Consider the following 14168-nt stretch of genomic DNA (forward strand, 5'->3'; position numbering starts at 1 on the left):
CACAGGAAATCCAGGACAGATAAACTCAGGACCAGTATTGAGAGTAGCAATACCAGGAGGGTAAGGTAAGGTAGGGGAGGGGAAACCAATCACAACGATCTACATATAACCCCCCAGGGGGGCAGACAACAGAAAAGTGGGTGAAGGGAGACAGTGGACGATGTAAGACATGAAAAATAACAATAATTTATAAAGTATCAAGGGTTCATGAGGGAGGGAGGGGGAAAATGAGCTGATACCAAGGGCTCAAGTAGAAAGAAAGTGTTTTGAAAATGATGATGGCAACCTATGTACAAATGTGCTTGACACAATGGATGGATGGATGGATTATGATAAAAGCTGTACAAGCCCCCAATGAAATGATTTTAAAAAAACAACATTAGATCATAGCATCTGAATAGGATGCAGTTGATACGTGAAGCTTTAACTCAAAATTTAGATAAAGGGAAAATGGCCCAATGAAGTTCAACTTAGTTTTATATACACAAGAGTTGACAACGAGGTTGTCCATCTTGAAAGGAGCGGATGGCCTCCTCTTCGTCCCTCAGGGCGGCTAGTGGATTTGAACCTCCGACCTTGCAGTTGTTTCCTCACAAGTGCCTCCAGGGCTCAGGGTTCCAGTAGTAACTAATACCCCAAACCCTTGTTTGAACCCTTGGAGACAGTCAAAACAGTGCTAAATGTATAACAGGATTGAGCACATTGAAGCATGGCCAACTTGCCTCAAAATGGCTCCGGTCTTGCTCACCATTCACAAAACTCTGTCCCAGAGGGAGGGTGTCAGACAATAAAAATAAGTCGGTTGCAGTGTGGTTTAAAAGAGAATGGGTTCTGTGGGAAGGGGGTTAGGGGTGCCAGCTTACCCTGTTGGATTGGGTGGTCTAGGTAGGCCTCCCTGCGTTGGTGCCCTTTGTGGGAAGACACCTGAAGCAGGATGGGGGGAGAAGGGGGCTTCGTTCCCAGTGGAAGGAGCACAGGTCCTGAGGCATGGGGGGCGCCAAGGTGAGACACAGAGCTGAGTGAGCAAGAGTGGGTGGGTGGGGCGCAGGAAATGAGGTCGGAGGAGAAACGGGACTTGATTGAGTGGACCCAAGCTTGCAGGTCACTTAAGGAGTTTGCCCTTGACTCTGAGTGAGGCATCCACTGTCCTGAGGAGGAAGGTGGTGGGAGCGGACGTAAGTTTGAAAGGGTTCTCTCGCTCTGTTGAGAATGGGGCGGGTGCCGGGTGCCACAGGGAGTGTGTTAAGAGATGTCGCTGGAGTGAGCTGTGAGCGAGCACGCAGCCTTTGCTTTGAGTCAGCCATGCTTATTTTGCTTTCTGAAATGTTGTTTTATTTATTTTTTTATTCACCATTTCATTGGGGGCTCTTACAGCTCTTATCACAACCCGTACATCAAATGTATCAAACACACTTCTACTTAGGTTGCCATCACCATTTTTATTTCTTTTTTTTTCCATCGTTTTATTGGGAACTCTTATCACCATCCATCCCTCCGTCCATTGTGTCAAGCACATTTGTACATGTGTTGTCATCATCATTCTCAAAACATTTTCTTTCTACTTGATCCCTTGGTATCAGCTCCTCATATTTCCCCTCCCTCCCCCACCCTCTCTCGCTCATGAACCCTTGGTCATTTATAAATTATTATTTTCATATCTTACATTGTCCACTGTCTCCCTTCACCCACTTTCTGCTGTCCGTTCCCATGGGGGGAGCGTTATATGTCGATCATTGTGATTGGTTCCCCCTTCCTCCCCCCACCTTCCCCCTACCCTCTTGGTCTCGCTACTCCCACTACTGTTCCTGATGGGTTTATCTGTTCTGGATTCCATGTGTCAAGAGTTTTTATGGGTACCAATGTACGTACTCTGGTCTAGGAGGATTTGTAAGGTAGAACTGGGGTCATGATAGTGTCGGGGTGGGGGGTCCTTAAAGAAGAAGAGGGATGTGTGTGTTCTGATGATGCTATGCTTCACCCCTGCTGAATCATCATCCCTTCTGTGAGGGGATGTCCAAGTGTCTGCAGATGGGCTTTGGGTCTCCACTTTGGCCCCTCTCGTTTGCATCACTATAATTGTCTGTTTTATATCTTTTAATACATGTTACCTGATCCCTTCGACAGGCTGGTGTGCTTCTTCCATGTGGGCTTTGATGCTTCCCTGCTAGATTTCCGCTTGTTTAAGCCTTTAAGACCCCAGACACTAAATCCTTTAATAGCTAGGCACCATCAGCTTTCATCACCACATTTGTTTATACACCTATTTTGCCTTCAGCAGTCTTGTCGGGAAGGTGAGCATCACAGAATGCCAGGCTATTAGACCAAAGTGTTCCTGCATTGAGGGGAGGGCTTGAGTAGAGGCCCAAAGTTTGTCTGCTATCTTTAATACTTAACCTCTAAATATGTGTACTAGACCTATATCCCTATCATTATAACTTAATATATTTACATGTATACTTGCCTTTCTCTATAAATAGCTCTTGCCGCTATAAATAGTCTTTTCTCTATTTCCTTTTACTTACCTCTTGTCCCACTATGATGTTCGCCTTTCATTCGGCTCTCAGTAATTCCTTTCGATTACATGCCCTGATCAAACCTCACCAGGCTTTCTACACCCTCCTCCCTATCCATGTCAGACCCCTTATTATTTCCTCGTCTCTGGTTTGTTAGCCCCCCTCTCCCTTTCCCCGACCTCCCCTCTCCCCTGTTCCCCGTTGCGTCTCTCTATTTTATATAGACAGACATAGAGAAAAACAAAGGAAAGGGCGGCAGGGGGGCTTATGGATCCAAGCCTGTCTGCTGATCATTATGGATGTTTTCTGATGGGGTCTGAGCAGGTGCCACACCCTGCCCCCTGAGTCAGAAGCCAATATTTGGGATTCCTCGGGACTTTATTACTTTGCTCCCCTTGCGGCCCTTTTTCACTCCCTTTGTGTTTTGCCCCTCTGTGTGTGTTTGCGGTAGACCGGGCACACTTTCCACACAGTGTCTCCAGTGCTGTCCCCACAGCACTGGGGGTCAGTGAGGGGGCGTCGGGTCTCATGGTGGGACCGGCCCTGCAGTCCTCTCTGGTACTTTGCCAAGTCAGCCAGGTGTTAAGTCTTGTTTTAGGGAACAAACTAGGGGCCAAAAGAGGTTCCACCTCTCAAATACAACTCGAGGAGAACTTTCACACAGTCTCTTTAAGCAGGACAAGGACACACATCAGCCGGATCAGGGGAGACCGTTAGCACGAGGTCATCATGGAGCCCGGGAGTTTACTGAGATACCAGAGTTTTTTAAAGGACATAGGGGTGGGGGTGGGGAGGCAAAGGAAAGGACCGTGAAAACGCGATTGGCGGAAGATCAGGTCATCATGTTACAGGTAGGGCTGCGGCAGCTGGAAGAGGACCCCGTTTGGGAACGTGGACACTTGTTACCTAGAAGAATTTACGAGATTGATCCAGGGCCAGGGCCTTCCGACCAAGGCAGTCAGAGCATGACTTACAGAGCACAACTCAAGACGGCAGGACACTCCCCATCCCCAGAACAGTGATCTCCATCAAGGTCACGTCCCAGCAAGTCCCTCAGGAACCCTGCACCTCCCCGGGCTGTTCAGGGGCATGGAAGTAACCCACTTTCCAGTGCACTCCGTCCAGGGCCGGGACTACGCACAGCTCCGGTTCAGGACCAGAAAGAATTCCCCGGAGGCCTCCTCTTACAAGTGGGGGCTCTGCACATACATAGACTGTGGCCTTTGTCGTCCACAGCCTTCCGCAAACGGTGCTCAGAATTAAAACGAATACAATAGGACCAGTTTTGTAGTACTCCTTTTAAAAAAAATCATTTTATTGGGGCTCGTACAACTCTTAGCATCGATTGAATCAGGCATGTTTGTACATATGTTGCCCTCATTCTCTTCTAGATATTTACTCCTATTGAGCCCTCGGTACCAGCTCTTTGTTTTTAATCCCTCCTCCCCCCTCCCTCATAACCCCGTGATAGATTGCACACTGTTGTTATTTTCATCTCTCACACCGACCGCTGTCCCCCTTCCCCCATGTTTTCTGTTGTTCTTCCCCCTGGAGAGGGGTGTATGGTTATGTGTCAGTCATTGCGATCGGTTCCCCCTTTCTCCCTTCCTCTCCCCAACTTCCCCCTACCCTTCTGGTATCACTATTCCCGCTCCTGTTCCTGGATTCTGTGTGTCGTGAGCTCCCGTTCCTCTCTAGACCTGTGTACATGTTCCGGTCCAGTCTGAACCAGGAAGCAGCACTGGGGTCAGGGTAGTGGGGGGTGAGGAAGCCTCAAGGAACCAGAGGACTATAGCGAGTTTCATCGATACTTTACTGCACCCTGGTTGACTCATCTCCTCCCTGTGGGCCCTCTCTGGGGAGGTTGTTCCACTGTCTACAGATGGGCTTTGGATCTCCGCTCCCAGCCCCCCTCGTTCTCAACAATATGCTTATGTTTGTTATGTGTCTGCTGGTGCTGGTTACCCGGTCCTTAGGACTCCTCAGGATCGCACCAGCGGTGTGCTTCTTCCACGTGGGCTTGTTGCTTCACTGCTGAGCGGCGGCTTGTGTAACTCCGAGCCTTTAAGACCCGTCGTAGTTCCCTAACCCCTGTACGTCTTGATTGCTCCCAAGGGCTCCGTGGCGTAAGATTGTTGGAGAGTAGACGTCAGGCTGAGCCCATGTACCCTCACTGGGTTTTCTCTGCTGTCCGTGTTGTGTGGCGCTCTGTCTCCTCTCACGCATCTTTTTTCTTTTTTCCTTTCGTAACCGGCACTTTATTGGTTGTTTTGAGATCAGTCCAGAGATATCCTGAGCAATGTGTACACAATCCGTAGTGCACGCGTACCACAACCCTAAAATGGCACGCAGATACAATTCGTTTCTACATTCCGGTGACGGCCCAGCCTTGCATTTGGAAGCAACGTTGCTGTTTTTTGTTTTAATGTGATCGTTTAAAAGTTGTTGGGGTGGGGTTTTTCTTCTTTTTTTTTTTAATAAATCATTTTATTGGGGCTCTTACAGCTCTTAGAACAATCCACACATCCATTGTATCAGGCACATTTGTCCTTAGGTTGCCATCATCATTGTCAAAACATTTTCTTTCTACTTGAGCCCGTGGTATCAGCTCCATTTCTGTCCCCCCACCCTCCCCTCCACTCCCACCCTCATGAATCCTTGATAAATTGTAAATTATTATTTTCATATCTTAAACTGTTCGGGGGGGTGGGCAGTAATCTGTCCTGGATTCTGTGTGTCAAGAGTGCTTATCTGTACCAGCGTACCTGCTCTAGTCTAGCCAGGTTATCAAAGTAGAACTGGGGTCATGATACTGGGGGAGAGCTAGCAACATTTTTAAAAGAGATGATCAAATACCATTATCTTGTTGATAAGCTGCTCCATCCTCCTTCCCACCAATTCACAATTCAAGGTCACACAGGCGGCCCCCCCAAGGTTCAGTCCTTCACAGCACATAACAAAGGTACCAGGAAAACGGACCACCACAGGCAAAGTCACTAAAGGACCCACACAGTTCTGACAAGAAAGCCATGATGACCAAATGGTTTGCAGACCCAATTCTATTAAGAAAAACGAAAACATGGAAAACAAAATGCTAAATGTTCAAGTTATACAAATGCACGAGAGTGACTCCAATCTGTCACTGGGTACCTTTGGGGTTAGGGACATAGAAACGCCCCCCCTCGCCCCCGCCCCTCCCATGGAATGGTATGTTGACACTCTACACAGTCCAAACTTCCCACCATTCAACGTCCCACTGTTTTCTGATTATACCCCAAATTAAACAACCCATAAATGATTTCACGTCTTTAAAAGCATGTACGCTTGGAGGAAAAAAAAAAAGGGTGGTGGGGGGGATAAAGTGGAATTTCCTCCCCCTTAAAAATCTTGCATTTGCAATCTAGTTGATAAAAATATCCCTGTGGATTGTACCAGCAGGGAGACAGCAGGCAGACAGCAGGCCCGCTGATGAGACACGGTAGCTGGACCTTCCCCAGACTTGGCTTCTTTTCTCCGGCTTCCCCCGAGGCTGGACCCTCCTCGTGTTTCGCCTCCATGTTCGGCAGGTACATCTCCTCTAGTTTCTTGGTTCAGCCGCTTCGGCCTGTTTTCCCTTTCACTTGCACTTTTTAGTCTGAAGATTTATCGTTTTCTGTGGCTTTTTTTTGGCTTCGTCTCCACTTGGGCAAGGGCAGGTTTCACCGACAACCTAATGTTGATCTCCTCTCGGGCTCCTCCCTCCCCTCCCTCGTGGCCAGAGCTGACCTTCCGCTTGGGCATGTTGGCTGTGGGGAGGGCGCTTGCCGGATCCCTGCGGACCGAGGGGCACAGAGCTCTCCCTTAGCTGCGTTGCCTGGCCCTGCCACTGTGCCCTGTTATGTATCTTAAGAAGACATACCCACCCTTGTGTCACATGTGATTCTTAGTGTTGGGGAAAAAAATGGTATAACTGTGACTTGGACGATGGGAGGAGTTGAGCACCCACCAAACAGCCTTCGTTGCTGAAGGGTGCTCCGTGGGCTCGCCTCCTAAGGAAGCAGTGTTTCTCTTCCTCTGCTCCGCTTGGAGTGGCTGTTGATTAGGCTCAGGCTTCCAGGGCATGGACGCCACGTGTAGGGTAGCAGTGGCTTGGACAGGAGCTGGGCATTGGGAAGGGATGGCCTCTGGAGCTAGTCTGAAGGTGGAGCCCATGGCGTGGTGCAGGGGCTGGGCGTGTAGATGCGGAGGAGAGTGGCGTGGAGGGTGACGGTGAGGTTCAGGCTGTGGGGCTCAGAGAGGAGGTAGGGAGCACCAACAGCATCAAGGAAGCCAAGCCGCCGAGTGGAGGAGGTGTGGGGGACGAGAGATGGGGAGCGTCTTCGAGTTGACTGCCAGGGCTTTGAGGTGTTGGGTGAAGACACTGGGTTGGCAGCAACGTGGATGGCTAAGTGGCGCGGGCCCAGGGGATGAGACACGGTGGTTCGTCTGTGGATGGTAGTTAAGGCAGTGAGGGGGCTGAGGCCACTGGCAAGTAGAGCGAGTACAGATGGATGTCTTCCTTCTCTAGAACACCAGGAAACCGTGGCTTTTAAAAAAAGGTCTGAATGAACGCTCATGTCCTTACAGACCCCAAGTGCACTCCAGTTTGAGTCTCCCCCTTCTATCTGCCTCGGACAGAAGGTTGGATCTGAAGGGTAAGGAGTCTGGAAGGTTCTTTCTGTCTCTTTTTTCTTCTGTGAAGCAATTAAAAAACAAAACGAAACATTTTCTTTCAAGTTTAACCCTGCATTTTGTTGATGTTAATGTAGTTGATGTTGATGTAGTTGATGTTGTTGATGTTGATGTAGTTGATGTTGTTGTTGATGTAGTTGATGTTGTTGTTGTTGATGTTGATGTTGTTGATGTTGATGTAGTTGATGTTGTTGTTGATGTAGTTGATGTTGTTGATGTTGATGTAGTTGATGTTGTTGTTGATGTGGTTGATGTTGATGTTGTCATCCCTCCCCTCTCCCCTGTACTGGCGGTCCTCTCCCCCACACCCAGCACCTCTTCGTAGTAGCCAGAGTCTTGTGTGTCTGTGTATAAATGGCATTTCTTCTGTAACAATGGCGACCTTAAAACGTTTATCTTCGTGAGGTGGGCTGAGTTTGCTAAGCACAATGTTCTCCAGCTCTGCCCACGTCTTGCGGTGTTTAAGAGGGTCGTTGTCGTGGTTCATAGATGGATCCAATTCTGCAGGAGGAGTGTACCTGAGCTTGTTTATCCGTTCCTCTCTAGGTGGGGTTGTCAGTGGTTTCCAGGTAACTGCTATTGTGGAAATGGTTGCAATAAGCACAGGAGTACATAGGTCTGTCCGAGTTATACGTTTCCTGTCTTTTGGGTGGCTTTAACAAATATATTCATTCTCTCACAGCTTAGGAGGCGAGAAGTCTGAACTCAGGGCTCTCTCTCTCTCTCTCTCTCTGTGTCTGCTGTGTCTGGGGGGGGGGGGGGGTCTCCTCAGCGCCTGTTTCCCAGGTCCTTGGCCATCCTCGCCTGCTGGGGCGTCTCTCCTCCCTTCATGGCGTGGGGCTGATACACACTGGGCTGCTAACTGAAAGGTCAGCAGCCGTTCGAAACCACTAGCTGGACAAAGATGAGGCTCTGTGTTCCCGTCAGGAGTAACAGCCTCGGAAACCCACAAGGGGCAGATAGATCTACCCTGTCCTGTCGGATCGCTGTGAGTCCGAGTCCACTCGGTGGCCAGGGCTGTGTTTTCTTCTCTTCATCTCTGCCCTTTTGTAACAGCTTCCTAGTCCTGTCTCACTAACATAACGTCGACAGGGCAAAGAGGGCAAGGGAGATGGAGAATCAGAATGGACATCAGCCCAAGGCAGACCGCAGTGAGTCTGAGGCCAGACAGGCACACGCCCCCAAACCTCCTTGGCCAGTGATGACTCCTGTCATTCCCCTGCTGCCACACACTCTGCTTCTCAGCGGGGTCCCACGCTTCAATGCATGGCTACTGAGAACTCACAGACAGTACTCGCCATTATGAGGTTCATGAGGGAAGTTGGGGGAGCCCCAGTGGCATCGTGGGTTATGAGTTGGCTTGCCAACCACAGGCTTGTAGTTCGAAACCACCAGCCACTCCTTGAGAGAAAGATGAGACTTTCTGCTCCCAGGAACCCACAGGGGTAGTTTGACTGCCCTGTCCCACCAGGACCCACTGGAGCAGCAATGAGCTTGCTTGGTTAATGAGAGAAGTGAACAGGTTACCACTCAGGCTCAGAAATGCTGGGGACACCGCTGTTTATTTAAGACATCTTTTCATCTGCCGAGAAACAGACAAGCCTCTCTCTGGCTCACAACCTCTTGGCCTGGCCTCTGCCCTGCTCGGGCAATATTATAAAGCAAAGCTCTTTTAGAGCTGCCAATAAATGTCCAGAGGGCATACTACTCTGCCATAAGCCTCAGTCCCTAAAGCACCCAGCTCTAGTTCCACAGGTCAGCAAACCTAGTTCCCCCAGTTGAGTTCCAGGAGACGGCCCACTTCACAAGCCAGCATCCTGCCCAAGGGCATTCCGCTTCACTTGCTCTGTGAGCTGGGAAGTCCACTGCCCTGTCTCATGCTCTGGCTCCTGGTTCTGCTGCTGGCCTCAGCATCCCTGTCTCCCCGATGGAAGGGGCTCAGTATACAGGTATCTCAGGGTCCAAAGGACACACTCCACTCCTTTCTGGCATCAGGATTCCCCGCCTCCTGCTTCTGAGATGGCTCCTTTAAAACTCAGCAAGATGACAAAACTTCACGAATCCCCTAGTTCGATCCCAAGTGCTTACAATCACAATTACAACCACTATTCACTCATGGCTGAATCAGAGCCCAATCCGGATCTTCCCCCACCTTCCCTGATCCCAGACTCACGAGGAAAAAGTCATTTAGTGGAAGTAACCTCAAAACAAAGCCTCACCTCACTGCCATCGAGTCAGTTCCGACTCACAGCGACCCTATAGGACAGAGCAGAGCTGCCCCTGTGAGTTTCTGTGACTGTAATGTTTTTTATCTCCCCATATTAAAAAATCATTGTACCGGGGGCTCTTATAACAATACATACATCAATTGTATCAAGCACATTTGTACATAAGTTGCCATCATCATCATCATTCCCTTTCTACTTGAGCCCTTGGTATCAGCTCCTCTTTTTCCCTCCCTCGCATCACCTTCCCAGGCAATGCCACTGGGTGCACTAACAGAGTTGCTCAATGCTCACCCAGCCTAGTGGAGCTTTTTCCGTAGATTTTTTTTATATCCCTCATATTAAGGAAGCATAATAGGGTCTTCACTACACAACAACCCACTCCCAAATGGGATTCTGACCACAGCCAGAGGTGAGCATTTACAACACGTGGTTTGTCTTTTTCAATTAGTCATATTTTGGGTGGGTGGCCGGATGGGGGAGAGGCAGTTCCATCCAGAAGAAACAGAGAAGAGACAAAGTGTGAGGCGTTAAGAGGGGAGGTACCAGATTGGGGTGGGGGGTGTCACAGAGAAGTTGGGGTGTGCCCTTGACACTAGGTGGAAGAAGCAGAGAAGGGAGGACAAGGGTTGTGTGAGGAGGGTGAGGACAGAGAGGTGACCACTGGATCTGCCATGTGGCAGTGATGGGGGGGTGGGATGTACACGACTGTGGGGTGGGTGGGTGCAAAACAGCCAGGTCAATGTTATGGTGGACTCCATTCTGACTCAGCCCAGTCCCACCTCTTCCTACCTGCCCCAGAGTAGAACTCGGCTCCATTGGGTCTTCTTGCCTGCAATGTGGCGTCCTGGTCTGCACTCTGAACTGCTAACGGCAAGGTCACCGGTTCGAACCCACCAGCCCGCTCCTCAGGAGAATGATGAGGCTGCCTACTCCTGTAAAAATGTAGCATCTCAGACACCCATAGGGCCAGTTCAACTGTAGTTATGCAGTGAGAGAGTTTGGCTGATGGACAGGAACTCTGGTGGTGCGATGCTTAAAGCACTCTGCCGCCTGCAGAAAGGTCAGGGGTGGGAACTAGGCCAGGAGTACCACAGGAGGAGAGCAATCCTGGTGATCTGCCTACATACAGCCCCCCCCCCAACCCACCATCAAACCCACCCCACTGCCATGGAGGCATCTCCAACGCCCAGGGACCCTGTGGGACAGGGCAGAACTGCCCCGTGAGCTTTGGGAGCAGAAAGCCTCGTCTTTGTCCCCCAGAGCGGCAGGTTCGAAGGCGCCATCCTTGGAGTTAGCAGCCCAAACACTTAACCCAACGTGCGACCAGGGTGCCCTCCCTAAAGGGGACAGAGTAAGGTGCTGTGCGGTAGAATCTCGACGCTGATCTGTTCTAGAAGGAGTGTCGCGAGGCGATGCAGTCGAGTTCCGAATCGATTTTTCCCATGAGAAATAACTGAACACGGATGAATCCATTCTCGACCACCAAGTTTTTACCCTCACCTTGCCTTTTTATACAAAACATTACACAGAAATGTCAAAGCAAATAAGTTCAGACTTAATATAATTTAAATAAGAAACACAGCACTTAAAAAGTGTTTTAACAACTACAGGATGGCCCAAACCTTGAGATTGATGGGGATCTGGGTCTGTGGTCGAGGATGTGGAGAGGAGGCACGGGGAGAGTCATTGTTTGGAAAGGGGATCCCTTTCCTTAAATCCACTGGTAGCTGCTTTTCGGGAGGTTTCCCCCCCTTGTTTGCCTCTTTTCACCAGGACCTAGCTGGCTTTCTCTAAAACGAAAAATCTGTCTAATGTGGCCTGCTGTTGGCGTTTCCTTAACTGTTCTCTAAATTGTCCATAACACGGTTAACCAGTTCCTTGCCATGATGATTCCTTTCAAGCAACTCTTTCTTAGAACCCATGTTTTTTTCATCTAAAAACAGTACAAACAGTAACAAAAACTAAGAAAATTTTAGCAGAACGCTTGGAACACAGCTGCAAAAGGTTTAAACAATGCCAAGGAACGCCGAGGGGCGGAAACACGGACTGCTTCTGTTGACAGCATTCACGGGCCTTGGGTCAGATTCAGATTTTTTGCTTGCGCTCCAACGCAAACATTTCTCCACATTTCGAGCTGAAATCCGATGATGTCGAGTATGCTGCGGTCCAGTCCCGGGATCTACTGCACTTTACCAAGCATGATGTCCTGCTCCAGCGCCTGGCCCCTCCTGTGGATACTGCTTAAGTATGTGCACGTCTTGCCACCCGGCATCTAAGGAGCATTCTGGCCGTACTTCCAAGACAGGCTCCTTTCCCTTCTCCCTGCAATCCACGGGCCTTCCACTATGCCGGCCAGTTCCACTATCCACATCCATCCATTCTTCCGCAGTCTTCCTTCCTCACGGTCTGCTTTGTCATGTGCATTTGGGGTGATTGAAAGAACGGGGCTTGGGTCAGGCACGCCATGGAACCGTACATTTCTAAATGGTTAGGATGGTGAATTTTTTTTGAGATCATTTTATTGGGGGCTCTTACAACTCTTGTTACAATCCATACATCAATTGTATCTGATGTATTTGTACATAGATTGCCATCGTTCTTTTCTGGACATTTGCTTTCTATTGAGCCCTTGGGATCAGCTCCTTGTTTTTCCCTTCCCTCCTCCCTCCTCCTTCCTCCCATCCTCGTGACCCCTTGATAGATTATTGTTTTCCTCTCTCACACCGACAGCCGTCTCCTTTCCCCCCTGGTTTCTGTTGTTCTTCCCCCTGGAGGAGTGTGTGTGGTTGTGCGCCAGTCATTGCGATCCCTATCCCCTTCCTCCCCTCTCTTGCTCTCCCCCCTCCCCCTACCCTTTTGGTATCACTGTTCCTGTTCCTGTTCCTGGATTCCATGTGTCCTGACCTTTATCTCTTGCCTGTACCTATGTCCATGCTCTGGTCCAGTCCAGAATGGAAAGTAGCACTGGGGTCATGAGAGTGGGGGGTGAGGAGGTCTCAAGGGACCAGAGATAGATTGCATGATCCATCGGTGCTCTACTGCACCCTGATTGACTCATCCCCTCTCTGTGACCCCTCTGTGAAGGGATGTTACAATGTCCATAGATGGGCTTTGGGTGTCCGCTCTATACTCTTCCTCATTCACATTGGTTATGGTTTTAATCTGAGTCTTAGATGCCTGATACCTGATCCCATGGACACCTCATGATCACACAGGCTGGTGTGCTTCTTCCATGTGGGCTTTGTTGCTTCACTGTTGGATGGCCGCTTGTTTAACTTCAAGCCTTTAAGACCCCAGATGCGATATCTTTTAATAGCGGGCACCATCCGCTGTCTTCACCACTTCGGCTTATGCACCCATTTTGTCTTCAGGGATTGGGGGGCGGGGGGGGGGGAGGGGGAGAGCATAACAAAATGCCATTTTGTTAGAACAAAGTGTGCTTGTGTTGAGGGAGGGTATGAGCTGAGCCCCAAGGCCCGTCCGCAGCCTCAGTGCATTGCCTTATACATACGTGTCCATAGGCCAATACCTCTATTTTTATGGACTCATGTCTTTGCACAAGTACACACCTCTGTTAATACCTCTGTCCACAGCTTTGCTTCCTGGAGCTTTCCTCTGTTTCCTTCTGCCTCCTCCTGCCCCCCCATCACGTTCCCCCTTCTTCCACCTCAGCTAGATTGCTGTGGCTCTAATACCCACAGGATCGCTACAGACTCCTAGATGCTGGTTCTAATTCCCTGGTTGTTCCCCTGGCTGCGGCGTTGTTTGCTCACCCCCACGTTCTCCCCCCAAGACCCTCTGGGGTCGTTGGCCCCGTTGCTTTCTCCCTGATCTTGCTTCCCATGTCTGTCTTGTGTGAGTAGGTAAAGCAGCAATGCCCCAGTCCAAACAGTAAGAAAACAAAAGTTGAAGAGAGAAAAGGAGAGAAAAAAGAAAAAGAAAAACCATGCAGTATTCCAGGCCTGTCCGCTGGCCTTTGTAAGTCTCTCCCCTGGTCTGGGGGAGTTTCGGGGGTTGCCCCTCCTAGCCCAAAGTCCATTTTGGGGCTCCTTCGGGGCTTCGTGGATTGGCTTTGCTCCAATTGCTGATCTGTTAAGCTTCCTTCTGGTTGGTCCCGCTCCGGGGGATTCAGCCCACGTGATGTCCCCGCCGTGTGTCCCCCCGTCACGTCACTGCCCTCTGTTGCAGTACACTCCTTAGGGGACCACTGTCTTGAGCTGTTGCTGGTCCCACAGTTCGCCCTGTGCCTCAGCAGCTCCGCGGAAGGACCTCATCCTCCGGCGTGCTGAGCCAGGTGGAGCCTAGGCCGACTGTCCCTTTCGCCTTTTCCTTCTGGGTTTGCTTCCTCGTGGGCGTGGTGAGTCGGCTCTTTCCCCACCCGAAGGGTTAGTGTGGCTCTCTGTCGCACCGACTTCCAGAGCAGGGGTCAGATTGGCTCTGGTTGGGGCTGACCCGTAGCCCAATCTTTTCGTGCAGTCCTCCACGTGGCTACATTGCCCTCCTGGTTTGGTGCGCCGTGGTGGGGTCTGCGTGCACGCTCCCAATTCTGGGCGCCATCGTGACTCCACCTGCAAGATGGTGAATGTTATGCCATGAGTTCTTTGCCGTGACTTGGGCTGCTGACTCTCAGGTTCAGCAGTTCGAACCCACCAGCCGCTCCCAGGGAGAAAGAGGAGGCTTTCTACTCTCGGGGGTGGGGTGGGGTTGGCAGTTCCAC

At 50.3% G+C, this 14168-nt stretch overlaps 1 protein-coding gene across 1 annotated transcript in view; it reads left to right on the top strand.

Moving 5' to 3' along the window:
* GARIN5B (golgi associated RAB2 interactor family member 5B) overlaps positions 1 to 13740 on the top strand; it is a 33278-nt gene extending 19538 nt beyond the window's left edge. Inside the window, exon 9 of the mRNA XM_013008004.1 lies at positions 13687 to 13740. Coding sequence (XP_012863458.1) covers positions 13687 to 13740 — 54 coding nt within the window. The remainder of the gene's footprint in view (positions 1 to 13686) is intronic.
* Positions 13741 to 14168: the final 428 nt, after the last annotated feature.

Source organism: Echinops telfairi, unplaced genomic scaffold (genome assembly GCF_000313985.2).
Source record: "Echinops telfairi isolate 266 unplaced genomic scaffold, ASM31398v2 ScPeMD7_655;HRSCAF=1070, whole genome shotgun sequence".
In the NCBI taxonomy this organism is placed as follows: Eukaryota; Metazoa; Chordata; class Mammalia; order Afrosoricida; family Tenrecidae; genus Echinops; species Echinops telfairi.